We start from the raw sequence: 25,878 nt of genomic DNA, 5'->3' as shown, positions 1-25,878 counted from the left end.
AAAATCAGCAGCGCTTCGCTTTCACAGACGGTGGGACTTCGTCCAATTTTTAACGTCACTTGGAAGGAAAGCTTAAAGAAAGGTAAGCTCCGTGGACGTGATGCTAGCAAAGCTAGCTGTATTTACTGAAACACATGTTGCATCTGCGATGAAAAAAAGTTGTCACTCATGCGCTAAATTATTGTGTGGAGGTGTTGGCTGAGGTGTTGCATACCAAAGTGCAATATAGAAATATGACATTCAGGAACGATCCGATTCTTCTGGACGGATCTTGACTAAGTCCTATAGTGCTGAAGCCTCACTGAGAGCCGTTCTTTGTTCTTGTAATGCTCTGTGTACACTGCAGTAGCTATTTTATTTCATTAAAATATCTTTATATTTAATTGGCGAATAAATAAAACAAGAACGTAAGAACACAGAGCATGCTCATTGCTCTTTGTTTTCGTCACCTGTCATGGTGGCAGACGTTGCAGCAGGAGGGAGGATGAGAACAGTCACATGCTCCTCCTGCTTGGTTACTTGTTGCTTATTGGGCCTTGGACAGTGTTCATAGTTGAGCGTTGTTAATTGCTATGTTTAATGATGCAGACAATTATTATTTCTGACATTGGCAATATGGGCAACCACCCAGGGTGTTATTTTTTTTAGGGATGGCAGGAGACCTCTGTGTATTGTGGCACAGAGATGAAAGCAAAACAGAATGAAGAAGAGTTTTAATTGTCACTGGATAATTTATTTCAGCTCTAAGTATTTAATATCTAGGTGTTTTTATGGGAAAGTGAATCTTTCAGATCAATTTGAGAAGCAATTTTGATAGGTGCACTTAATTTTATTGTCATGTAGCACGGGGTGCTGGTTTTGATTTGGTCTTGGGTTCGGTGGTCTAGACTACAACTCTGCTATGTGGCTCCTTGGTTCCAGGTCCTCCTCTGCCAGTTGGATTTCTTTCAAAATAAATGTGTGGCAAAAAAAGTGAAGTTCATGTTATGTTAGGACAGGAGATGTTTCCATCCCTGAAATTATGATGCATAGAATCACATATCTAAGTTATATATATGGCAGGATATATATATATATATATATAAGTATCTAAGTATGTTACAGAGTAAACTCAATAAAAACATGCTTTATCTGTGGCATTGTTCATTAAAATGGCACATTACTGATGTATTAAAATTAAATACGATTGGTACACTTAATGATATTAGTGATTAGGCAATGCATTCAGCAAGTACTTTTACTTTTAATACTTAAGTATTTTTAAAAGCCAGTACTTTTTTACTTTTACTTAAGTAAAATGTTAATGTGGTACTTTGACTTTTACTTAAGTACATTTTTGACTGTGTATTTGTACTTTTACTTAAGTAAATTTTTTGAGTACTTTCTCCACCACTGGTTTCACATCATGTGTTCATTTTTCACTGTTCAGTGTCAGATTCTGTTTTTATGCCATAATTAACATCTAGTTTGTCGCTCCGTTTTATGTCCCGCTTCTCCTTTTTCAGAGTTTTGCGCAATGTGCGTGTCGTTTTTTTTTTTTCAACCCCCTAAGGTGCAGGGCGGTTAGGAAACGTATCGATGGGGAAAAGGCAGACTGACATAAACCTTTTACAAACAATTTCGGTATTCTGATTATTTAAATTTAAAAGTGCTGTGGTACCGTTGTTCTATCACACCTGTTTCATACCGGACCACTTACAGCACCGGTGTCAATGCTATAAAATGAACGCTCTCTATCAGTGGTATCACCCATGGAGGGATTTCTTTATGTAAATGGGTTCATTTTTCAGAGGGATACAAAGTCAGGGTATCGTGATTTTAGTAATTACATGTTTATAAGAGCGACTTTCTGTTGTCCTTCCATGGAAGCGTGCAGCTTTCAAATGGAAATAAAACATTTTTAATATAAGTTGCTGCTTTGACATGATCACAGAACTGCCAAAACATATGTACAAAAATACCAGACAAAGTGAATCACAGCAACGTCATCAGCCGGTGTAACACTGAACTGATGCGGTGAAGCTACCAGTAGCTGGAGAGGAGCTGCACCAAGAAGCTACAAACACTGAATAGAAGAAGAGCTGCCATCGATACAGTTGCAGCCAGGCATGATTTAATGTTACAAAATACAGTTTTACCAAGTTGCTCAGAGTCTAAACTGACATTGTTGTGATTGTAAGGTGTAAAGTTTACCTTTGACCAAACGCCCCCCAAAGGAATCCCAGCACCCCCCTTTTGTAAAACTTTCCGCCCCCCTGCAGTCCTCTGAACGCCCCCCAGGGGGCGGTACTGCCCACGTTGAGAACCGCTAGTTAAGACCCTCCTTTGGCTAGCAGCAGTAAAATTCTTCAGATGGCAATAGCAGCTCAGAGAGGTGATTGATCTTGTCAGAGATTATCTGTCTCATAACATACTGTCACAACATGGTGACAAAGCTCAGCTGCTGGTCTGCCCTGTCCCCACCCATACATACATGTAAATTAGTATAAGGCCACAATGTGGAAGCTTATTCCAAATGGAGGAATCATGTGTTGGACCAGGGCAACATGCCTCTACATTTATTGTGTCTGACCTGTGTCGTCATCATCCATCTCTCCATTGAGTTCAGAAGACCTGATGAGCCGAGCCTCCATCACCTCCATCTCCATGGACTCCGACTGTTTCTTCATGCTGTCAAACTTTGTCTTATTGAAAAGAGCAGATCAGTTGTTACCATGACAACAAAAAAACGTCCGTGAGCGAAGCAGCTGATGGTTGTACCTGTAGGTCCTTCATGTCCTTCTCCAAGCGGAGCCTCTCGGAGGTCTCTGCCTCCAGCAGCTGGGAGGCCGACTCAGCCGTGTTCCGCTCATCAGCTAGCTCTGTGGACAGTTCTGTCATCTGAGGACACACACACCAAGGCTCACACATATGTTCCCACATGGTGGGTTTGCTAGCATGCAATATATACCAGAAGTTTATATACACCCAATAAAAAAGCAGCTCAGTAACTGAAAGCCTTTAGTTGTGCGTTTACCCTGCTCTCCAGTCGGTCACTGTTCAGCCTCAGCTCATTCCTCTCCCTCTCCATCTTCTCCAGCTTCTGCTTCAGCTGTTGAATCTCCTCCTGAAAGAAACACGCACGCACGCACGCACGCACGCACGCACGCACGCACGCACGCACGCACGCACGCACGCACGCACGCACGCACGCACGCACGCACACACACACACACACACACACACACACACACACACACACACACACACACACACACACACACACACACGCACAGCTTCAGGGGAGAACTAATTAATGTTCTGGATGGGTGTTAGCTTACACCTAAATGCTGACCTGTGTTTCAGCATTATATGTAGACATAATTCTGATCTATAGAAAAATGATCAACATGTTTGGATACCTGCAGTAAAACGGTCAGAATAACATGTTTTAAAGAAAACAGGAGGAGCCATTCCTTTTGTAGTATTCTAATGTACCGATGGATTCAGTTTTTACTGCAGTTCTAGGGACGGCACAGCAGGTATGAGTGAATAAGCTAAACCAAAGAAACTCACATCCTTTCCACGGATCTGCTCCTCAGTGAGCTGCACCTCTATCAGAGGTCTAACAGTTGTGAAGAGCTTCCACCATGGCCAGCCCTTCACACCGCGGTTCTTCTTGATGTTCTTCTGGATGCACCGAATGGCAAGATCCTGGATCTGTTCAGCAGAACCAAACGCCACACACACGCACGCGTACACACACACACACGCACACACACACACACACGCACACACACACACACACACACACACACACACACAAGTTACCAGTTTTACTGTCACGCATGAGGTGAGATATGATTTCGGAAAGAAAATATTCATTCAACACTAACAGAGTGGCATAAAATAAATGTCTGCTGATGTTTTCTTTTCAGTGCAATGAGCTCCTGTATTGCTGAGGTGATGGTGATGTGTAGTAGGGCCTGAGCAATCCTGTGGGTTTAGGAATTTTTTACTTCTTATTTTTAGTTTTTACTGACCAACTAAAGCTGAATAGAAGCAATTTTTTTCTGCTGATTTGCATAAGTGGCGTGTTGTAACATTTGTACTGCAGGACTGTCCAGTCTCTGTTTTGATGGATTAATAATGGTGTGCAGCTAAGAGAAGGAGGAGAATCAGCTGCTCTCTCACTGACCACCTGATTGGACGACAGAAAATAAACAGAAAGTACACCCTGCCTTCAGAATATCTTCAGAATAATATGATAGGACTGATCAGGTCACTTGCATATCAATGCCATCAAACATCCACAAACAGGCAGAACATGAAGAATGTTCTCCATGATATAAGCGAGCACACAGCCGTCCTACCTTCCTCTTCTTGAATGCCTGTCTGGCCAGGTAGCCTCTGCATGCAGCCTGGAAGAGAGAGATGTTCCTCCTGGTCTGGACGTCCCGCTGCTCTTCCAGCATGGACAAAGTCCCAGCTCGGAAAAACACCTGGAGGACAACGGCAGAGAGTTTTTCAGCTCCATTTCAAGTTGACAGGATGAGCCCGATCCTGACTCACTCACCTTGCTTAGCCCCAGGTGGTAGCTGCTCTTCTCCAGCTCCAGGGACTCCAGCAGCTCTTGCACCGCCTAAACACCAGCAGGACGGTCAGTCAGTCAGATGGAGAAATAGAACCTGAGATTTGCTGCGTTTTTAGGACTGGAACATTGCAGGCTGTTTTCCACATCATAGTAATAGGCACAGGCTCATGTTGAAGAACTCCACAGAGCTGGATAGCACAACTATCCAGGCTCACGCTATCAGGACCTTCAGAGAGCAAAGTCCGACCAGCTGACTTTTAACATCTTCAGAAGTGATGTTTACTGTCGAGGTGGCCGGCTGAGGGGTGGGGGAAGGTCACCGAGTAGAAGAGGAGGGAAGGAGGTATGAAGGTGAGACTCACATGGGGATGAAGGACTCTGACTTTCCACTTTCAGTGCGATCCCGGTCGGCTCGAACAGTCTGGAAGTCCTCAATGGAGACACTGACATCAGGAGTGTCTGTGTGGAGCCATGTCTTCATAAAACACATTCAGCTACCCTTCCAGTACTCTCTGATGCTTGGCCAGCGCTGTTAACCCCTCCATTTTGTTGACCAGTGATCTAACGTTGCCCATGGTAACCGAGGGGAGAAACAGCTTATAGCTCCTCTTCTCCATAGTTTCTTACTTATTTCTCTCCTCCACTGCTTGTTTCCTCCTCTGGAACCTGGATGTGTCCTTCTCCAGATCTCTTCAGGGATTTCTCTGTGTCTGGTCACTGTGCCTCCTGGCTTCAGCTCAATCAGCTGATCCCTGGTGCCAATGAAGCCAAGTTGTGGCCGGCAGAGTAAAAATAGTGTTTCCATAGCAAAGAAAGAGATCCAAACTCTCTTCACTAACATTGTTGAAAATGAGCTTCTTGTAATTTTCAACAGGAAACTATATATATAACATAAAAAACTTAATTGTTGGGGAAATGCTACTAAGCTGCTCTGCCTCATATAACACTAAATGTCTGAATGCTCAGCAGGATCTGAGCCTGCTGAGCATAACAACATAATGTTAATTGTATTAACATTATGTAATTATTTTAATTACATAATGAGTAGTGTGGCAGGGTAACCCATGACTACAGATGAGTAACCTGCATGTACAGGAGATCAGACAGTAGACAGCAAGGAGAATATGAATGACAGCACTTTTTACCTCTATAAGCTGCCACAAGCAGTTTTAGCAGAAATCAGAAACATTTCAGGAAGGAAAACATGATGAACTGCCAGTCAAAGGGGAAGCAGAGGACAAACTGAACTAACTCGTTATTCTCTCTTTACCCCTCAGCAGTCACTAACTAGCTTTTCACAATAGAACTGCATAGAAACAGACTCACTCTCTTCTCATCTGGGACTATGTCGTTGCGGCCATGTTTTTTGGTCAGATGTGGCGCTAGAACATCAAAGCGTCTGCGGAACTCTGAGAACACCATGTGGTCTGGGTAACCTGGCAACAGGGAGAGAGCAAACGGTCATTCTCATAGAAAACTGAAATCAGCATAACTGGAAGTTCTGGTTTTTGAAATTATTTTGGTAGCATGATGTAACAGTTGCTAGCCATGCTGCCATCTGCGTCGTCTTCTTCCAATTGTTGCTCAACATTTCATGAAGTGAGCAGAGTTTGGACCCAATCTCAAGCTGCTGAAGCAGCCTTTGTGCAGCTCAGGTCCCTGATTCAGCTGCAGTCAGACAACTCCTCCCTTCCTCTGCACCTCCACACCACAGCAACTCACAGGGCAGCTCATCATTACTGCTGCTGCAGGAGCTGTGGCTTTGGCGAGGACAGGACCCACAGTCTGGTGCTCTTTTGGGTGCCTTTAGTTGCCATGGAAACAGGCAGAGACAGGTCTGGATGTGAGCCAAATCAGTCTGCTGCTTCTAGTCTGGTCTGGTCTGCAGCTGGCAAATCCTCCCAGACTAGGAAACACCAGAATCTCTTAAAGTGACAGTCACCTCCAAAGGAGAAGAACCCACTGGACAAGTACAGAAAGACGCACACTCTGGGATTAATGCCCTAAAGGGAGAATTGTGCATTAGGAGTTATATACAGAACATTAACAAATTATTATTATTTTTTTTAAGTTAGATGCTGCAGCTTTAAACAGAGGTTTGGTGTGAGAGTCACTACCAGGTGGAGCAGAAGCGACGCCCCGTCTGTGAAATATTACTACCTGTAGCGCAGCAGCAGTTCAAAAGCAAAAGCAGAACCAGCGTCTTACATCGCAGCTCAAAGACTTAAATAATTTTCCGGGTTATTTGTTTAGTTTTCTGACCGTCATGCTAATCCGGGTGAGTGTAGCTGTGCGCTGCTTTGCCTGCTATCTGATCCTCCATATGTCTTTTTTCTTTTACTGCAGTGAGCCTCGATGTAGCCAAACTCCGTCAAGTATGGCATTATTTTTATGCCATATTAGATTCGTCGTGTTGATGCATTTTGACGCGCTTCAATTTTCCGCCGCAACACGCAAACTTCCCCATTCACTCAGTGCGTTATAGTTCCACATCGCTTGGGATTTGTTGCTGCGCGTTTGCGCAGTGTGAAGGAAAGAGGAGACCAGCTGCACAGGCAGGCTGCGAAATGAGATGCAGGTGATCGGTTTATGCGATCGGCAACAAGAGACCGTGATTGGCGATCACCGATCATACACTTTTTCACGGAAATCGGACGATTATGATCGATGGCTGATCGATCGGCACACCTATAGTTCTGTCAATCATGACTTTATTACCTGACAAAAGAAACCAAACATGAGGACACTGCATTTAAAAGCTACTGATTCTTTGAGCATGGGCATGGCATATTGTTTTTATTAACTGTTAGTTATAGACAGGGAGATGCTGCCATCGGATCAAAATCCAAATAAAGCTAATTCTGATCAGGACAGTTTGAAATCCATCATTCTCCAGATAAACAATCTTCTACCAGGGTTGGATCAATAACTTCATTATACTTGCTGTAATTTCAACCACCAAATAAACCAAGTAGCTCAATCAATCAATCAATCAATCAATCAATCAATCAATCAATCAAATTTTATTTGCATAGCACATTTCAGCAGCAAGGCATTTCAAAGTCCTTTACATAATTAAAATAAAAACAGCATGTGACATTGAATAAACAGTGAGAAAGAGAAAAAGATTTTAAAAAAGACAAAAACATTAAAACCCCTTTAGGACTTCAGTTAAACGTCATTTAACTGGGACTCTAACCCTCTGGGACTTTAGTCAAAAACACCGTTTGACAAGGACTCCAACCTCTAGGTTTTTAGTTGAAACGCCGTCAACTGGGACTCTAAACCCCGTAGAACTTTAGTTAACTGGGACGTTTTCTGGGGGGCTTTACATCATTAAAACGGAAACAGTGAGAAAGAGAAATAAAAATTAAAAAGTAAAGATAAAAACATTAAAGAGATTTTTTAAAAAAGATTAAAAAGGTAAAAACATAAAAACATCAAAGACGTCAAAACTGGCACTCTAACCCTAATTTAGCCATAAGCAACTCTAAACAGGTGGGTTTTAAGTTGAGATTTAAAGGCACTCAGTGTTTCAGCTGTTTTACAGTTTTCTGGAAGTTTGTTCCAAATCTGTGGTGCATAGAAACTGAATACTGCTTCTCCTCATCTGGTTCTGGATGCAGAGCAGAACCAGAACCAGAAGATCTGAGGGGTCCGAGGGGTTGGCACAGCAATAACAGATCTTTAATGTATTGTGGTGCTAAACCGTTCAGTGATTTATAAACTAACAACAGTATTTTAAAGTCTATTCTTTGAGCTACAGGGAGCCAGTGTAGGGACTTTAAAACTGGTGTTATGTGCTCTATCTTCCTGGTTTTAGTGAGAACAGCAGCAGCAGCTTCTGGATCAGCTGCAACTGTTTGATTGATTTATTAGTCAGACCTGTGAAGACGCTGTTGCAGGAATCAATGCGGCTAAAGATAAACGCATTAATGAGTTTCTCTAGATTGCGCTGAGACATTAGTCCTCTAATCCTGGAGATGTTCTTCAGGTGATAGAAGGCCGACTTTGTGACTGTCTTAATGTGGCTCTGAAGGTTCAGGTCAGAGTCCATCACTACTCCCAGGTTTCGTTCTGATCGCTGGTTTTTAGTTGTAATAACTGAAGCTGTGCATTGATTCTGGTTCGCTCCTCTTTAGGTCCAAAGATAATAATTTCAGTTTTGTTTCTGTTCAGCTGGAGAAAGTTTTGGCACATCCACACATTGATCTGTTCTAAGCATCTATTCAGTGATTGGATGGGTTCAGAGTCACCTGGTGACATCGTGATGTAGAGCTGTGTATCATCCGCATAATTGTGGTAGCTCATCTTATTTCCTGTTATAACCTGAGCCACTGGGAGCATATAAATATTGAAAAGAAGGGGTCCTAGGATTGAACCTTGGGGTACCCCACATGTGACCTTTGACCTCTCTGATGAGAAGTTTCCGATTGAAATCTCTGTTCTTTATGTAAGATTCAAACCAGTGGAGCACTGGACCGGAGAGTCCGACCCAAGTCTCCAGTCGATTCAGTAAAATGTCATGGTCAACAGTGTCGAAAGCTGCACTGAGGTCCAACAGAACCAGAACCAGCACTGTGGTTCTCCCACAGTCTGTGTTTATATGGATGTCATTGAACACTTTTACAAGGGCCGTCTCCGTGCTGTGGTGAGCATGAAAACCAGACTGGAAGGAGTCAAAGCGATTCATTATCGTTAGGAAGTTATTTAATTGTTTAAAAACAGCTTTTTCAATAATTTTGCTGATGAATGGGAGGTCAGAGGTCGGCCTGTAATTCTGCAGTAGTGATTTGTCTAGATTGTTATTTTTTCAGTCAGTGGTCAGTGGTTTGATAACTGCTGTTTTCAAAGCCTGGGGGAAAAAAACACCTGAAGAGAGCGATGAGTTACTATTTGGATCAGATCATTAGCAACAACAGGCAGGACTTTCTTAAAGAAATGTGTGGGTAGGACATCCAGACAGCAGGAACAGGAGCTTCTAGGGTTTTATAATTTAGTAGATGAAATTGGGTCATTTTTCCTGCATTTGTTTTGTTTGGGCACAGCATTGGTACCGTCTTTGGAGTGGATGTGCAGATTAATCCTCTGATCTTTTGAATTTTCTCTAAAAAAAACTTGAAAACTTGTTGCAGGCGGCATTAGATTGGAGTTCAGGTGGCAACGTCATCGGAGGGTTTGTGAGCCTGTCAACAGTAGCGAATAAAGCTCGAGCATTGTTAATGTTTTTGTTTATGGCATCTCCAAAGAAAGCCTGGGGGGAAGGAGGATGGGAACCAGTATCACTTTGATTTGGGACACTTTGCTCCTGATAAGCGGAGGGCTCCATCCTAGTCAGACATCCTTGAGCCTGTTCTTCTGAAGCGATGGTCACATTGTTGTTCTTGTTGATAAAATGAAAAATGTTTGCAGTGAGCAGCCTTATTCCGTGTTTGTTAAGATTGCGTCCTCCTCTTCCAAAGAGGTGAAAGCGCTGCCAGTAGATCCAGAGGTTATCGATGAAGGTCACTGAGCTGGCAGAGCAGGTTTTAATCAGCCATTTGTTTATCATGTCCAGCCTGGAGTGTTTTTCGTTTCCCCATTGAGGTGATGAATTGGACCACTGAGAAATAACTTCGTTTTTAAATTTTCTCATAGTGTCCAGAAGAATATTAAAGTCCTTTTTCAGAATCTCCGATTTTTGCTTTGCCAGATCGTTGGCTCCAACATGCACAACTAAAGTCTCCATGTTTGGCTGATCAGTGGTTAGGGAGAGCACTTTGCGAATCAAATCAGATACAGTGTCACCAAGAAAAGAAACCACTCTCGTTTTCTTGGGATTGCAAACATGACTGATTCCATTTACTGCCTCATCTCCAACAATAAGCACTCTTGGCATACCTTTCATTTTCCTGGTGGTCACTTTGTCCTTCAGAGCTTTGTGCAGTGGATGCGTTGGTTTAGCCTCATTGCTGATGTTTGAAGGTGGGTTTTCACTCAGAGGCTCAGGCTGAAGTGCAGATAATCTGTTTTTCACTGGGATTCCCACGGAGTCAGGATGTTTTGAGGCTCGGGCTGGTTGCTTTGTCCTTGGGAGTGGGGTTGGTGGAGTCATTTTGGTTCCAGCTGCTTGTTTGCTTTCTTTGGCCGAGCAGGTGTTGAGGTTGAAGGTGGGTTTCGGCTTAGAGCCGGCCACGCTGATTCGTCCAGGTGAGGGGTTCTCCCCGTTAGTCGTCTCATGGGATCTGCAGTGTGAGACTTTTGTTTCGGCTTGGCGCCCTGAGCGATCCAGGGTGAGCTGCTTGGTGCGGGGTGTACGACCTCTCCGCTGATTTGAGGAAGAGTTGTTTCACATCCACAGGTAGCGTTGATCTCAAAGTTCACCTCCAGCAGTTGAATCTTTGTTTCTAAAAACTGAAGTCGTTGTAGAATACTGCTAATGTCCTTGGGGTCGGACGGGGGCATTTTGCCCTAGTTCAACTTGGAGGTGAAGAAAAGTAAGGTAAAAATAAAAGTGAGAAAATCTCCTGGTCCTTAGGTTTGAAGTAATCCAGTTATGATGTCGATAATGTAAATATAACCATAAAAATTGTGAAAAATAATTCACAGGCAAAGTTATCAGGGAGAGAGCAGGATAAGCTGCTCCTCCTTCAGCTGCCAGCACAGCTCCTGTTTGCTCCAGTCTGAACTCTGTGGTAGATGCCATCTTGAAGGTGTCAGAATACCTCACCTTGCCTGTAGATGCGCAGGGCATCTAGCAGCTTGGAGCCGCGGAGCTGAGCTCTCAGGAGGCCCACGTCTAAAGTCATCAGCCCCGAGTCAGAGCTCTCTCCATGGGGAACACGGAGGTCACAGCCCCCCACTGACTCCGCTTTGGGCAGCAGACAATGAACAAAGTGGACCTTGGAACGACGCACCATGTCAATCAAGGCATCCTGAAGACACAAAGATGGATCTGTTGGTTTAGTTTGCAAACAAGATAATGCACTAAGCCCATGTTGCAGTCTGTGTAGATGGTGATGGTTCACTACTGAACTGAATGCTGTTGACATTTAACAGTGTAGCATGTTTTCCTTTGCTGTGGCCTGCTAGAGCTTCTTCTCCATTAGTCAGATACAGCTTCGCTATGTTAAGAGTGACTAACGTGTTGCTTACAACACAGGAGCAATTGGAAAGTCTGCACACAGCATGAGGGTTAAAGTCAACCCTCCTAACAGATTCAGATTCAAACAGATTTTATTCAGCCAAGAATATCGTTTCTGCTAAGAAATGAGGCAGGAATCTCTTTTTAGATAATCAGAAGAATTTCAGAAGAATTTTATTGTCATTGTCAAAAAGACAACGAAATTGCAGTTCCAGTACAACCATCCATTGGGAGATAGTTGGCTGAGGCCTCACAGCCCGACAGGCGCCGCCTTAACTGACTGTAAAAGGAGGTTTGATAAAGTAATTAATCTGTTTTCATTTACATTTTAATAAGAAAAACATGTTTATTATTATTTACATCCTTTTCAACAATGACAGAATAAAAGGAATGTGGAGTGTCAGGTGAATTAGTGAATATATAAAAATGTGAAAATATAAATAAGTTGAATTGAATTGAATTTGGGTCTGAATAATTCTGGGCTTTACTATTCCTGTTTGTTTAAGTGGAGTAGTTTATTATTTAAGCTTGTTGGTTGCTTCCATGTGAGCCAAACACATATGGAGGTAAAGATTTTCTGCCTAATAACCGCTCTGTGTCTTGTGCCATTTCATTAACTCACCACTTGGAGTTTGACCTGGATGCAGTGACTCTTCTTCTTGACAGCAGCGACCCCTGTGGTGAAGGTTTTCCTCATGCTGGTGGCGCGGCGCAGAGCTAGCTGAGAGCTGCCCTCCAGGCCGGCGATGGAGCCTGACAACACTGTGGCCCCGCTGGCCCGGCCCAGGAAAAGACTGCTGATGTTCTTCCTTTGGTCACAAAAACACAGCCGTCATTTGCAATCACGTGCATCGCTAGGAGGTTGTAGCCCTGACTTTCTACTTGATCTGTTCTGCTAATATTAACCTGTTTCAGCTTATGAGGATATTGTAGAGGTAAACCTAGGTTAAAATGTTCCTAATGTTGTTCTAGATGATGAACATGTGTAATCTAATATTAGACTCCACTTGGAGCTACAAGCTCATACATAACAGGGTGGGTGTGTGGGATACTCTAGCCAGCTCAGGATGGCTGATTAATCAGTGAGAAAAGTATATATAACCTTTAGTCGTAGTTTTCCAGTCAGCACTTTTACAAGCTACCGTTACATACATTAGATCATTACTGGAGTGTAAAATACTGCTTTTACTCATGAATGGAAAGTGAAATCCATCCACCTACAAAAGTGCTCAGCAGAATTATTGTAATTCTGATAACCAACTATCTTTACTCAGCACAGATCGTTTTTAAATAATATGACATTGTGGGAGTGTTTGCTGAGGAAGGCCATACTTCTGAGAGTCCTGGAGCAGAGTGGCAGCACTCTGGGCTGCAGGGTTGCTCTTAGCATGGCCCAGCCAGCCCTGAACGTTGTACTCCACCCAGTCCGTTCCATGGCTGTGGCCCAGAAGGAAGAAGTGGGACTTCTCGCCTCGCAGTAACAGACTGGCTTCTGTAAGAATGACACCGGTCAGTTTTTATGATCTGTGGAATCCTAGATGAGGAGGCAGTGCAGAGAAGATTACCTTTGTTTTCTCCCAGACCAGAACTGTAGTAGCTAAAGAGTCTCTCTAGCATGATCTCCTCTGATCCTCCAGGTTTAACCCCCTCCTCCTCCATCAGCCACAAAAGGCCTCGAGCCTCTTCCATTCGAGCCAGAGTACGAACCTGCAGGGAGCACAGAGGGAAACTCAACGAGGACTTCTTTCATCTCAGCTAGTAGAACCCTGAGGGCAGAGCAAAGAGAGGAACGCATGTTTTCCTCTCACTAATAGTGTGTGAAGAAAGAGAAGGACATTGTGACTGTCCAGTCCAGCTAGTGGCTGTTCAGAACCAGGTCCAGATCTAAGCAGACTTCTACAATCTGAAACAAGTCCAGTCTCAGAGATGTCACCACTTTTTGCTGATGCTCTTTTACAGACTTTTGTACATCACAGCTTTTGTTACAACTAAGACACTAACTGTTCGTATCCTCTCCACAGTACATAAAAACACTACTGAATTATTCCTGTCAAATATTTGTATTTATATCTGCATCAAGTTATAGGAAACGTACAGCAAGAAGATTATTGGACTGAATCAGTCAACAGGGCCTCTTGACAGCGCTGAACACATCTGCCCCTAAAGCATCTTTTTATTATTATTCTGCTCTGAAAGACGTCCAAGTCCAGCATAAGTCAGCTGATCAGGACTGTGAAGTGCTCACAATCACTAAAACAGAATAAAACAGGTAGGATCAAACCACCATGAATGAATGAATGAGATGTTTTGTAGCTCTGCCTTTGCTCTGAGCTGCTGGAAGAACAAACCAGAACTGGGTCGAGCCTCAGCCCTCTCAAGAACTAGAAACCTGAGTGGTAGAAAAAGCGCTACAACCCACAAATTCCCATAATGCCTTCATATAACAGCAACATACACTCGTGAGAAGTACTTACCAGAGCTTGTGGAGCTTGATCAATAGCAGCTATAGACAGGGAGGAACTGGACTCTACGTCATCTAAAACAAGCTCTATGTTTTCCTAGAAGCAGGGAGGATAACAGCTGAGGTTAGTGATCTACATCACAGTCACACAGGAAGTGAGGCTACACAGCTCAGACAGTAAGAGACAGAGAAAGAGAAATGAACCAACTGTGCATTCACTGAAAAAATGTTCAGCATTAAGTTGATAGTTTAATTAGATATGGTGTAGACAAGTTTAAATCCAGAACTCTAAGTAATGCACACAATGTATTGTACAGAAGGCCTTGGAATGTACATACTTCCAGAAAATATTGATTATTGGAAAAGGATTACATGCCATCCTATATACATATGGGGTACAGCAAAAATCATGCTCATAATAACCAACTGTTGCTTTGGTGGTCATACTAAGTAATAACCCCAGCACACTAGCAGAACAAGTCAGCGTTGGCCCGGGGACTGGGCTAATGACCAGGCCCTTTATGTCCAAATAATAAAGCTCATGATAATATAATTTTACAACATAGACATGCCTACAACAGGGGAGCTTACAAGCTTCTGCACCACAGAGAGCGTCTATGCGGCTGGGCTGCTACAATTTACAGTCAGTCTACAACTAACTCACACATTGTGAATAATGATGGTTAGAAAAGCTACCTGTAACTAACCCAGCTCCCTGACTGTGCTGGCGGGCCTGAATCGCTGTCAATCACTGGCCCTGCCTTCTCCAGCTCTCGTCAGACGTGACAGAGGGTTGGATCCTTGAAGTCCTGCACTGCCCTCCCAGCCCCCCCTGAAGCTCCGCCCCTACCCCAGCATGTTGGGTCAACAGATGAATCAATCAATTGGTACATGAAGGGATCCACACACACCAGGTGTCAACCTGTACCATGTTGGAAAAAACATCAGCTGCATCATCAACCGCCTGACTTTACACAAAGCCACAATGCGACCTCTGGTGACCACTAGGATCACTGGTTTGGTCCTACTGTCAGAAACCTGAAATGTCTACTGGGACCCTCTGATGGAAACCTTCATTAACTGTTCTGACTGACTGTCAGATTCTACAGGAACTTCCAGCGTGACACCATCACATCACTGGTAATGCACAGGTGTGCCGGCTACTGACTAATCCTGTCGTTTCCATAGCAATCTCTGGTCTGGATGTGGGACAAGTTTTGTCCAAATTAGATAATTTCTTCTGAGGGACGGACATAGCGCTGAAGTCATTTTATCAGTGAGTGTCTGTGTGTGTTTGTGACAGTGTGTGTAATGCCATGCTCTGCTGTACAGGTGCACCTCCTTATATCTTTCCAATTCCTGGACAAAGGTCCGTTCATGAAACAGAGTCTGCAGCCTCTCCTGGGTGTAGTTATGGCAGAGCTCCTCAAACGTAGCTCCTCTTTGCTGCTGAGCCAGGCGAGGGTTCTGGAAACCCGGCGTGTCCACAATCAGAATGGAGCAGAGGGAGTGCTGGCTGGACTTCAGAGCCCTGAGAACAAAGATTTGATCATGATGAGGGGTTACCAAGAGAGAACAATGGAACATTTCTTCAGAAAAAAACAAACCTAGAAGTCATGCTAGTAATTAACTGTATTTATTCCCGTCTTAAACTATATATTTAAAATGTATGCAAAGTATTTCACTTGCTCTAAATAAAAATGAATAAATAAAAGTTATCTTTGAGCTTAGCTCCCTAAGTGGATTCTAGTATTTAATGAAGTCATTCCATTCTTCAACTGCTTTTAAATGTTCCTAAAATTAAATTAATACATTTGTTTGTTCACCAAACAGTGGCTCTCTGATCCAAAGTACTACAAAAGTTGATTGACAGCATGAAAAGGGATGACAAAAAGAAAACAGGGAGAAGGATACATCAAAAATTGAAAGCAAGCAGTAAATTACTGAGTGACAAAGAAGAATGTTAGCTTAGCTTCTAAGAGTGTAGCCAGAAAGATACAAGCTAACATCAGTGCTTAAAGTATAGTGAAGTTACAACTGGCTGAAAACAAAAAAAGACCTGCACAACTAGAGGACACTTTTGGCAAAAAGCTAAAAGCTGTTGCTAAGTCGATAGGCCGGGGAATAGAGAGGTGAACACAGAGATAACTCAACTACTGTCCAGAAGTCATCATTTTACAGGTCACAAATATGCTTCAAGTCTAAACACCAAAAAATTAAGTCACATTCCATGTCTCAACGCATATGAGTTTTGAGTCATGAAGTTTTTAAGTGTTTATGACAAGCTTATGTCATTAAGTCAGAGCTATAAACCATTTCAAAATTTAAATTACAACCTTAGAAATATCAGAAAATCTCTGCTGATGCTTTTAAATATTAACCTGAAACAAAAACAGCCAGAAAATTAAGAATTCAAAGAGCAAACTGATCCATCAGAAAAAGATTAAGTCCATGTTTACCAACTACAACAGTACAAACCTGTTTTTATAATTTTGACAAATCAAACTAAGCCCAACCCAGCAGAACCGGCAATCCACCTGCAGGGCAAACTCCTACAGTCATTGCCACTATTGCCCCAAATGAGTGATTAACAGGCTTCAGCAGCACTTGATAGCTGCAGAGGAGATTGAGATGTGTGTCTAAAACATGAAGAGCCAAAGGCCCCTGAGAACCAGGGTTGGGAGCCACTGCTCAGAAGACTTTCATCTCCGCTTTCCCAAAACCATGTGATTATTTTCTGTTTGTCATATTTACATATTTTACAGTACAAACAACAAAAATAAGAAACACTTGAGGGGGGGGACTCAGAGGAAAGACTGCATTTGGAAAAAGAACAAATTAAAGCAATTAAATTACAGTCTTGAACAGACTCAAGACGGTAACAGAAAACTGCAAGAGCATGAGTTGATGTCAAAACACGGCAACAACAAAAATCAACCCCAAAAAGAAACCTTAACAATAAATAAAAACAGAAAATATGAAAGAACTAGGTTTGTAGAAAAGATGGCGTCAATCAGAGGCTGTTAGCCATTAGCTGCAGTGATAATGATAATATTTCACCTGTTTATAAGAGAGATGACCACTGTGAAGACCTCCGAGTACAGTCCTGATGCCATGGACTCCAAACATTCCAGAGCTGTGAATTTAGATCCTATGAGACAAAGGGGTCACGATACAGCTGCTTAGAGCCAGAACCAGAACCAAACTACCAGCAATGCCACTCAGCTGAATCAGACACATTCATGGCAGCCATTTTTGCTCCCATCTAACATGCTTTATTTATAGGCAGACAGACAAACTGCAAACTAGGAGTGCACAGATTTATCGGAGCCCATTTTCTGAATTTTGGGAGATTGGCCGATACTCACATGTGAAGTTGATATCATCCCCGCATCTTACCTACCTCACCAAAGAGCTAAAAATCAACCACTGTCCTCTTTTGCTCTGCCATGAGAAAGGTTTGATTGACACACCAGCCCACCAGATCATATCTGCATGTTTGCAGTTAACAATATTTACCCCACTGTTGCCAACTCAGTGACTTTCTGAAAATTGAAATCTCAATTTCAGACAAAAAAAAATGGTATCGGCCAAAATCAGAAATGGCAAGTCAGACTTTTTAAAGATTGGTTATCAGCGATTGGCCGGAAAATTGCAATCGGTGCACCCCTAGTGTAAACGATTTAAAAAATGATACACCAAGAAGTCAGCATCAAAGACAGCTCCAGGCTTTAAAGCTGATGGTTTTTACCTAAGTTGTCACCTGTACAAGCATCATCCGGGCCCCCTCTGAACAGTGGCTGCATTCCCCGGGTCTGGTTCTTAAAGATCAGAGAGGACAACTCATCCAGGGTGCAGCCCAGCAGGTAGGCTGCCTTCTGAGCCCATTCATGGTGGGCAAACTGCCTACGTCCTCCTGAAAAAACACAAGCATTTCTAAAGCCTTAAAATCTGCAACAATAAAGACAAATCTGGTGAACATAGAATGTAACAGCAAAGATAATGAAAAGGAAACATAAGACTGGACTAATAGACTTCCTGCTACTGTTAGACTTGTGTTGAATCTGGTAACTTAGCAGATGGCAGCATACAGATGGATTACAGGGTGAGCAACAAACACAGCGTCAGGAATGTGTTAACCTGAAGAGGACAGGATTACTTTAGAGACTTCTGGAACATGCAGAAATGAAATCATGGAAAGCCGAAGATCTTTAAAAATTCAACCATCAGCTGAGCTTCCATGAGTACAACCTAGACTGGCTGTTGTTCTGTCCTATCCTGTTCTGTTGCAGGTTGCCTACTAAAGGATTACCTGCTGACAGTGGGTGATCACCTCCACACATATCTACAAACAGATGAAAACCAAAGTAACACATGGATCCCAGGCAGCAGTTTCCCAGGGATTTTAGCTACATATGTTCAATGTCTTCATCCAGATTTCTCCAGTATCCTGATAAAAATGCACCAAAGACTGTTTTATATGACCACCTCAGGATGGTCACTTAAAACTTATATTACTTAAAACTTATATTTTCTACTTATATTAGAAAATGTACACATTTCTGCTAGTGTTGGAGGTGGGGGAAATACTGCAAAAACCTGACTGGTTGATTCTGGTGGAGGCTACAGCATGATGATGAACCTCATTCTGCTCCTCTGAGGCAGATCCTCAAAGTACAAAGTTTAAAAGTTAAAACACGACTGAAAAGCAACAAGTTGTCCATTTTATACCACTTCTTTAGACACAGGCTTAAGACCTGCAATACGCAGACATCAGAAGGGTGGAAAAGTCGTGATCTTCTGCCACCTAAGAAGGCTGACCACTGGACGAAAAGTGGGATTTTTGACCCTGTATTCTGACGCAAATGCAGCTAGTCAGCGACAGACATCGACAGCAAACGACAGTTGGCGGGGCAGCGCAGTTTCGCCGGGCGCAGTCGAATGTGGAATCCTACAAGAGGGGGAGGAGGGGCGGGGAGGTGTTAACAGCTTAACGACTCTACTTAGCATGTGAATAGCAACAGGAGACCCACGTGAATTGTCAGTCATTCGATGAAAAAACAATGACATCACAATTCATTACTTACATGTGATTGGTTGGTAGATATCTCCCTATTGGACACACTATACCTTTATAATTACAGGTCTGGTTAAGCCCCTCCCTACTAAATTATAAAAAATAACCCAGAAATAAAAATACACCAAGCACAAGGCATAAGTTTATATTTTTAATTTTTGTTGAAAAAGAAATATGTACATACATGCAAATAACACACATCTACAGATAAAGAAACCACACATAAAATAACATCTATAAATAAATAAAAAACTTCAATTTAAAAAAAAAATAAAAATAATAATAATAAAAAAGATTACAGCACAAAATGCTTGTCTACTTCTGGGCCGTGTGGTGGTGGCTTTCTTTCTGAGCATGATCCAACATACAAACGCTTATGACGCAACATGCTGTATTTAGGGTTAGCTTCAAGTCTCTCTTGTAGTTTGGAGCAGAGGTTGTCGAGCTCCTGGCTGCGAAAACTTGGTGTTCTCACAATCCAGCCTGATTCACCCTCGAAGACGCCATCCTCTTCATCAGACATGAGGTCAATGGTGACAAGGAAATCTCTGCTGCCAGGGCGCTCTCCCTCGCCTCCAGCAGTTGTTGACACAGAACAGACATTAAGTCATAAAGAATCTTTATGAAAACATATTGTTGAAACTATACTGACATTTTAAGTGTCTTGGTTTAGAAACACCAAATACGGGGAGGTGTAATCCATTTGTCATTGAAAACTATGGCTATGTGGTAAAGTATCAACTCCTGAATATCATGTGAATAAACATGATATTTAACAAAACATTGATAAAAGTACTTAAGTGATTTGTCATTAACCATTGAGGCTACATTAAAATTATTGCACACCATCTTGTCCCAAAATGTTACAGCTTCTTAAGAAAATGTTATGTTATTTTTCTTTTCACTGCTGATTGCATTCATACACACATATATACAAACATGCATGCAAAACTGATGCATTTGATGCAATTGTGACATCTCTAGTAATAAATCTTACCTGCTTCTTTCTTTAGCTACATCTGGATGACTGGCAGTAGGTCCTGGATGCAGCTGGAAAACATTTTTGTGCATTGTCAATACATAGCATAATTACATTATGTACATAAACAATGTTGAAGCATAAAATATCAACATTCTAAAATAGTAGATACTCACACAGTTGCATCTCTGTCCTCATGGACATCAGAACGTTCCTGAAGAGTCTGATTGACACAAATGTGACTCTCATTCTGTGGAGTCTGTGGAAATAAATGTAAAATTAAAAAAACATTGTAGCAAATATATCGCTTTCTCAAAAATATGTAAGTAAATAAGTTAAAATTATTCTCAACCAACCAGTCGGGAATCACGCAGTGATTATACATACCGGCTTCATGACTTCATCCTGAGATCCGTCCGCCATTTTGTAGATTTTTAGTGTGTTCCACACTCTGCCTTGCTGTACTGCGTTACAACAAAATGAATAAAATAACGGGAAGATCAGTTTTCCTTACAAATATGCGAGTGCTCACTATTAACTAAATGTGAAATCATAACTTACTGAAGTTCTCTTCGTCCTGGTGGACTCCGTAAGAGCTCCTCGGCACCGTGGTCTGAGGTCTGGCTGGTTCTGCTTGGCCATTTTTCAGGTCTGAAAAAATCAAAGATGATGCGAGTATTTTTAAGAGTTCAGAACATCACATGTAATAGAGATTACAATACAAAATCTCACCCTACACTTGTTTCGGCATTAAGAAAACGACAGACCGCTTTCTGTAAGAAACAAACAAAGCAACTGGCCTCGCTCCACGTGTTATTTATAAAAGCTTTCTTACCGTGAGTTCGGTCTTGTTGGACCGCCGCGGTGTCATCTGTTGTTTTCCGCCGGAACATTGCTTAATATCAAAACGATACTGAAAAGGTAACTCCGTGAAATAGGACTTTTTCCACCATTTCACACAACGCACGGGTTTTTTCGTTCATGTTGGGTGTAGCAGTTAGCATTACTGCCACCAACTGGACTGGAGTGTTAAATGAAAGTTGACAAAAAAAAAACATTCTAAAAGTTATTTTTTCAAAAGCTATGTGACAGTATATTTAATTTTTATCATAATTAATTGCTAAAATGTTTTTAGCAATTAATTATATGTTTATTTACTCAATTCTACTTTGAGCTGTCTCCTTTTTAGTTTATATAGAATATGATTCATAATCCGTGAGTTATATTTAATGCTAACAAACTTTAAAAAAAGAATACAAATGTTTATACTCTATCAGAAGGTATCACAAACGTTCAACCATTTTGTTCTTCAATTTAAACTTGAGAGTTAAGCAACTGAATACTGAAAAATCTGTAGTTTCTTAAGTCCTGTATTGTGATGTGGAATGACCACTACCACTCCAATATAGCATGACTCTGGGTCTTTAAAGCAATCAGTGAACATTAGTTTGAATATTATTCACAAAAATACTTTATGTACAATCTACCACTCTGGAACATGGTTTTTATTATTATTTTTGATTAAGTTGTGCAATTCCTCCCATCACAAGATAAATCTTCAGATAGGAGGAATGTCAAAGTAAGATCACGTTTCACAAAAGTCTATTGTATGTAGTCATGCATATTCTTCTTTTATATCATCAATTCAACCAAAACTACGTTTTTCAGTGCTCCTAACACACATGTAATATATATTTTAATGGATAAGATAGATTGTTTTCTCCAAACATACTTCTTTATCGTGAACAGAAATTAAAAAGGATTAGCTACAAAATGAATAAGAGTCAAAAGGCGGTGCTCAACAGTTGATTTGCATTTGCATGGCACTCAGCAACTTCATTTAAATACGAAAACCTCTGCTAGGCACAAGGGGAGGGGGGGGGATAGGGGAACACGAACACACAGCTTTTTTGACCATTTTTGGCAGTGTTCGACTCTGACTAAAACCTCTTGCCGAAAGCCCGCAATCTCCATGCGCACGGCAGAACAATGTGTCAATAGCTGACGAAAATCCCATTTTTCGTCCTGTGTGACATGGCAGAAACACACAAAACACTAGATAGAAGGAAAAGCAGATTAGGAGGAAGAAGATGAAAATGCAAACAAATGAAGGTTTGGACCAAATGAGGAGGGAATCAGGGCAGAGAAAGCCCTACAGATTCTAAAACCAACTGTTGTAAGAGGAAAAGTCTCATTCCATTACCTTCATCTTCGTCTGCTTTTGATAGGACGCAGCATGCAAACATGCAAGTAAAGAGAGGAGGTTAGACAAAACAGTTCATGGATGCAATTCAGGGTTTCCCCCAGTGTGTTATAGGCCTGGCGGCCCGCTATGCTTTATTAGCGCCACCGCCAGGCTAAGCCTTTCTTGATTTTTCTCTTTTTTTGTAGGAAAAAAAAATAAAAAATCGCCTTTTTTTAAAGCCAGATTGCGAACGTTTCTGTTACTCAGCGTTTCACTACCGGAGCAGATTTATTCCTAAAATATATGGTTATAGAAGATGTGTTTATAGTTTATGCATTTAAAGTCAGCGCGCTGCCGGAGCTGAATTAAGTTTACCTCAGCGCGGATCGCACGCGCCTCCTTTCACTCGAAATGGACACAGGCTGAACTGTATGGATATTTACATCAACCCCCTGTGATGATCAGTTATGAGGAGTTATTGATTAAGGTAAGAGTTTAAACCCACCGCGTTAGCTCTGGTTGCGCAGCTCTACGTGAACCGCAGGAATAACTTGTAATGGCGCTTTCAGTGGTGCTTTGAGGAGCGGTGAGATTTGCGAACAAAACATTATGCAGCGTTTACATCTCAACACGCTGCCCTGCGTTTGGCCCCGTCTTCCCAAAAGTTTATATATGTGTTCGCGGTTAGCCGGTGCGTTAGTGGTTAACGACCCAATGCTAATCAGTCGTCGTGCAGGTTTAACCCGGTGAGGTTAAACCTGCACGACGGTTTAACCTCACCGTCGTGCCGATAATATAAAATCGGCATATAAAATGCCGATTTTATATTATTTTATTATTATTTTTACTAGTATTATTTTTCCGGTTACACTAAGCACCAAACCATATCAAATGTTTTGTCCACATATAGTCAGACAGTTAATGCGCGCGGCCACCGGAGATCTAAAAAACTCGTCCAGAAACTCGACCAACCAAAATAGTTTCTGTCCCCTTGTTAAAAACTCAGCTGCTGACTTAATTTGGATTTAGAAAAGTGGAAATAATTTATATTTATTTTAATTGTATTTTTTGATTAGTTATTTTTAAGACTAGTTGTGGGTTTATATAGCAGTTCACTGGCGATGTTTTTCCATAGCATATAATTACCCAGTTATATTTTTACTTTTCCTGTCTACTTAACATATTTTAATACAAAAACGCAGTGGACCACCGGTGGACCGCCTCGGCGCCCTGACCACCGGGCTTAGCAAGTTTTCTGGGGGAAACCCTGCAATTATTCATATGAGAACCAACCAACAGAAACTACCAGGAGCCATGAACAACCCCAAAAAGCCACTGAGACACTTTGCAAGCGTTAGTTGATCATTCTGAGGTGTTTGAAACATGTCCCCTGTGGTAGCAAAGATAAAAGCAATACAACATCCTACTAATGAAAATGTGGTGTATTTAAAGATGGTGAGGCGGGAATTCCTACCTTTAGTGGCTCCTGCGGCCCCTAAGTGATAAATGGCTCCTAGAATAAGCCAGAGAGCCCTCTGTTCCTCCACAGAAATGCCCAGCACCTTCATGGCCGCCTGCAGCTTGGTGAACTGCTGCAAGGCCCGCTGCTTGTCTTCAGTCTGAAAACCAAATCGGATCAAAGGTCCCAGATTACTTAGTGGGGTGGGACATGTGCTGGGGGAATCAGCAATGAAAAGGTAAGCAGCCATTTACCTTGGAGTGTGAGTGAATCCCAAAAGCACTGCTTTCATTCAGCTGGTTAAGGTGCAACTCCGTTCTAAGAGGAAGGTCAGACACACAGTGAGCTCCTATTGGCCATAGAGATATAACATCATGCTCACTCTCCATGTTAAACCACAGTGAACCACTGGGTATCGCTATTGAGCTATCAGAAAGAAAATAATGGAAGCCAGCGCTCCATCTCCATGACAGATAATAAATCAAACAGCTGCAGCTGATCCAGAACGCTGCCCCTCACGTTCTCACTAAAACCAGGAAGATAGAGACATAACACCAGTTTTAAAGTCCCTCCTCTGGCTCCCTGTAGCTCAGAGAATAGACTTTAAAATACTGTTGTTAGTTTATAAATCACTGAACGGTTTAGCACCACAATACATTAAAGATCTGTTATTGTTGTACCAACCGTCTAGACCCCTCAGATCTTCTGGTTCTGGTTCTGCTCTGCATCCAGAACCAGAACCAAACAAGGAGAAGCAGCATTCAGTTTCTATGCACCACAAATTTGGAACAAACTTCCAGAAAACTGTAAAACAGCTGAAACACTGAGTGCCTTTAAATCTCAATTTAAAACCCACCTGTTTAGAGTTGCTTATGGCTAAATTAGGGTTAGAGTGCTGGTTTTGATGTCTTCGATGTTTTTAATGTTTTTATCTTTATTTTTATCTATTTATTAATTTTTTTTATTCCTCTTTTTAATGATGTAAAAGTGGTGAGTGACTGAGGGTCATTGCGCGCACTGAAAAACCCTGTAAATTCTAGACTAACAGGTAAAAATAGTGCACAATAATCTGTGTAGGACGGCAAAGAACTAGCGCAAAAATTTGCATGACAGGTGGACGGAGCCTGATGCTGCAAGGTTGGAGACCTTGCCCTGTTAGGCGACGGGGCCTGGATAATACCCGTGGTAAATGGACGCCGGAGTCCAGCGATGACAGGCGCTTAAATTCCGTAACAAAAGTATGTTTTTATCTTCTTTTTTTTCCCAAAATCTCTTTCTTACTGTTTATTTAATGTCACATGCTGTTTTTACTTTTTCTTTAATTATGTAAAGCACCTTGAAATGCCTTGCTGCTGAAATGTGCTATACAAATAAAATTTGATTGATTGATTGATTGATTGATTGATTGATTGATTGATTGATTGATTGATTGATTGATTGATTGATTGATTGATTGAAGTGGAAAACGTTTTAGACGGCTGCCAGTGCTTCCAGGAGTGGAGTACCCGCCACATTTACCTCAAGTGTACCACCGGTGTTCCCCAAGGATCAGAACAGCCCATCCATCTTTACATCAATACTGTCTTATTGGCTGAATTTAAACACCATCTACTTAATCATCTCTTCACTTTCTCCATTTCTACATGTTTTATTCCTTGTTAACTTTAACTTCTGACATGACTTATGTTTCTTTTCAGAAACCTGCAAACAAATAATTTATCCCAGCCCCCTATGCTGAAGATCACAGCATTTTACAGGTTTGTATCCAAGTCCATAAAATCCTACAGCCCAGGATTCCACCACAATCTCGGCTTCATAGAAGCCGAGATAAACGTGCTCCTAACCAGAGTAACTATCGTGTTACCAAACAAAACTGATCAAAGAACAGGCTAACAGTAAGTCAGCATCATCACCTCAGAGCGCCGTCAGCTCCAGCCATCACATAGTAAAACACATTGAAGGTGGACTCTGCTTCAGGTCTTCTGCTCACCCTCAGTTTGTCCAGCAGCATGGTCTAAATA

The 25,878-nt window shown here is 41.9% G+C and overlaps 2 protein-coding genes across 17 annotated transcripts in view; both read right to left on the bottom strand.

The window, feature by feature from the left end:
- Positions 1-25,878, bottom strand: part of LOC103475203 (unconventional myosin-XVIIIa-like) — an 80,523-nt gene that overhangs the window by 20,993 nt on the left and 33,652 nt on the right. For 10 of the 15 annotated variants that reach the window (XM_081614990.1, XM_081614989.1, XM_081614992.1 and 7 more), the window contains 19 exons: positions 25,771-25,871; positions 24,112-24,175; positions 23,873-24,017; positions 22,417-22,431; positions 17,909-18,073; positions 17,218-17,308; positions 15,496-15,688; positions 14,171-14,254; positions 13,262-13,403; positions 13,029-13,188; positions 12,319-12,505; positions 11,283-11,487; positions 5,900-6,009; positions 4,556-4,621; positions 4,353-4,481; positions 3,556-3,699; positions 3,017-3,106; positions 2,761-2,880; positions 2,573-2,684 (listed from right to left, as the gene is read on the bottom strand). In XM_081614990.1, coding sequence (XP_081471116.1) covers positions 2,573-2,684; positions 2,761-2,880; positions 3,017-3,106; positions 3,556-3,699; positions 4,353-4,481; positions 4,556-4,621; positions 5,900-6,009; positions 11,283-11,487; positions 12,319-12,505; positions 13,029-13,188; positions 13,262-13,403; positions 14,171-14,254; positions 15,496-15,688; positions 17,218-17,308; positions 17,909-18,073; positions 22,417-22,431; positions 23,873-24,017; positions 24,112-24,175; positions 25,771-25,871 — 2,323 coding nt within the window. The remainder of the gene's footprint in view (positions 1-2,572; positions 2,685-2,760; positions 2,881-3,016; positions 3,107-3,555; positions 3,700-4,352; positions 4,482-4,555; positions 4,622-5,899; positions 6,010-11,282; positions 11,488-12,318; positions 12,506-13,028; positions 13,189-13,261; positions 13,404-14,170; positions 14,255-15,495; positions 15,689-17,217; positions 17,309-17,908; positions 18,074-22,416; positions 22,432-23,872; positions 24,018-24,111; positions 24,176-25,770; positions 25,872-25,878) is intronic. The other 5 variants (XM_081614993.1, XM_081614984.1, XM_081614985.1 and 2 more) reach the window with 4 other exon arrangements.
- On the bottom strand, positions 19,373-22,410 carry LOC145554709 (uncharacterized). Of its 2 annotated transcripts, XM_081614997.1 has the most exons (6): positions 21,049-22,410; positions 20,775-20,864; positions 20,601-20,677; positions 20,390-20,472; positions 20,232-20,284; positions 19,373-19,807 (listed from the first exon to the last, which is right to left on the bottom strand). In XM_081614997.1, exons 1-5 carry the CDS (start codon positions 21,104-21,106, stop codon positions 20,248-20,250), a joined length of 345 nt encoding a protein of 114 aa, XP_081471123.1. In that variant the 5' UTR covers positions 21,107-22,410; the 3' UTR covers positions 19,373-19,807; positions 20,232-20,247. The 2 variants fall into 2 exon arrangements, 1 of the variants encoding a protein (XP_081471123.1); XR_014090697.1 differs by having other exon boundaries at positions 20,601-20,672; positions 20,775-22,410.

This window comes from Poecilia reticulata, chromosome 13 (genome assembly GCF_904066995.2).
Source record: "Poecilia reticulata chromosome 13, P_reticulata-male-v2, whole genome shotgun sequence".
In the NCBI taxonomy this organism is placed as follows: Eukaryota; Metazoa; Chordata; class Actinopteri; order Cyprinodontiformes; family Poeciliidae; genus Poecilia; species Poecilia reticulata.
This window is presented reverse-complemented; position numbering and strand designations above follow the sequence as displayed.

Excerpts from the sequence above, each read along its gene's own strand:
- LOC145554709 (XM_081614997.1), bottom strand. The coding sequence starts at position 21,106 with ATGTTCCGGCGGAAAACAACAGATGACACCGCGGCGGTCCAACAAGAC. Across the intron at positions 20,473-20,600 it reads AGGATGAAGTCATGAAGCCG|ACTCCACAGAATGAGAGTCA; the intron begins GTATGTATAATC and ends TTATTTCCACAG. Across the intron at positions 20,285-20,389 it reads GAGGACAGAGATGCAACTGT|CTGCATCCAGGACCTACTGC; the intron begins GTGAGTATCTAC and ends AATGTTTTCCAG.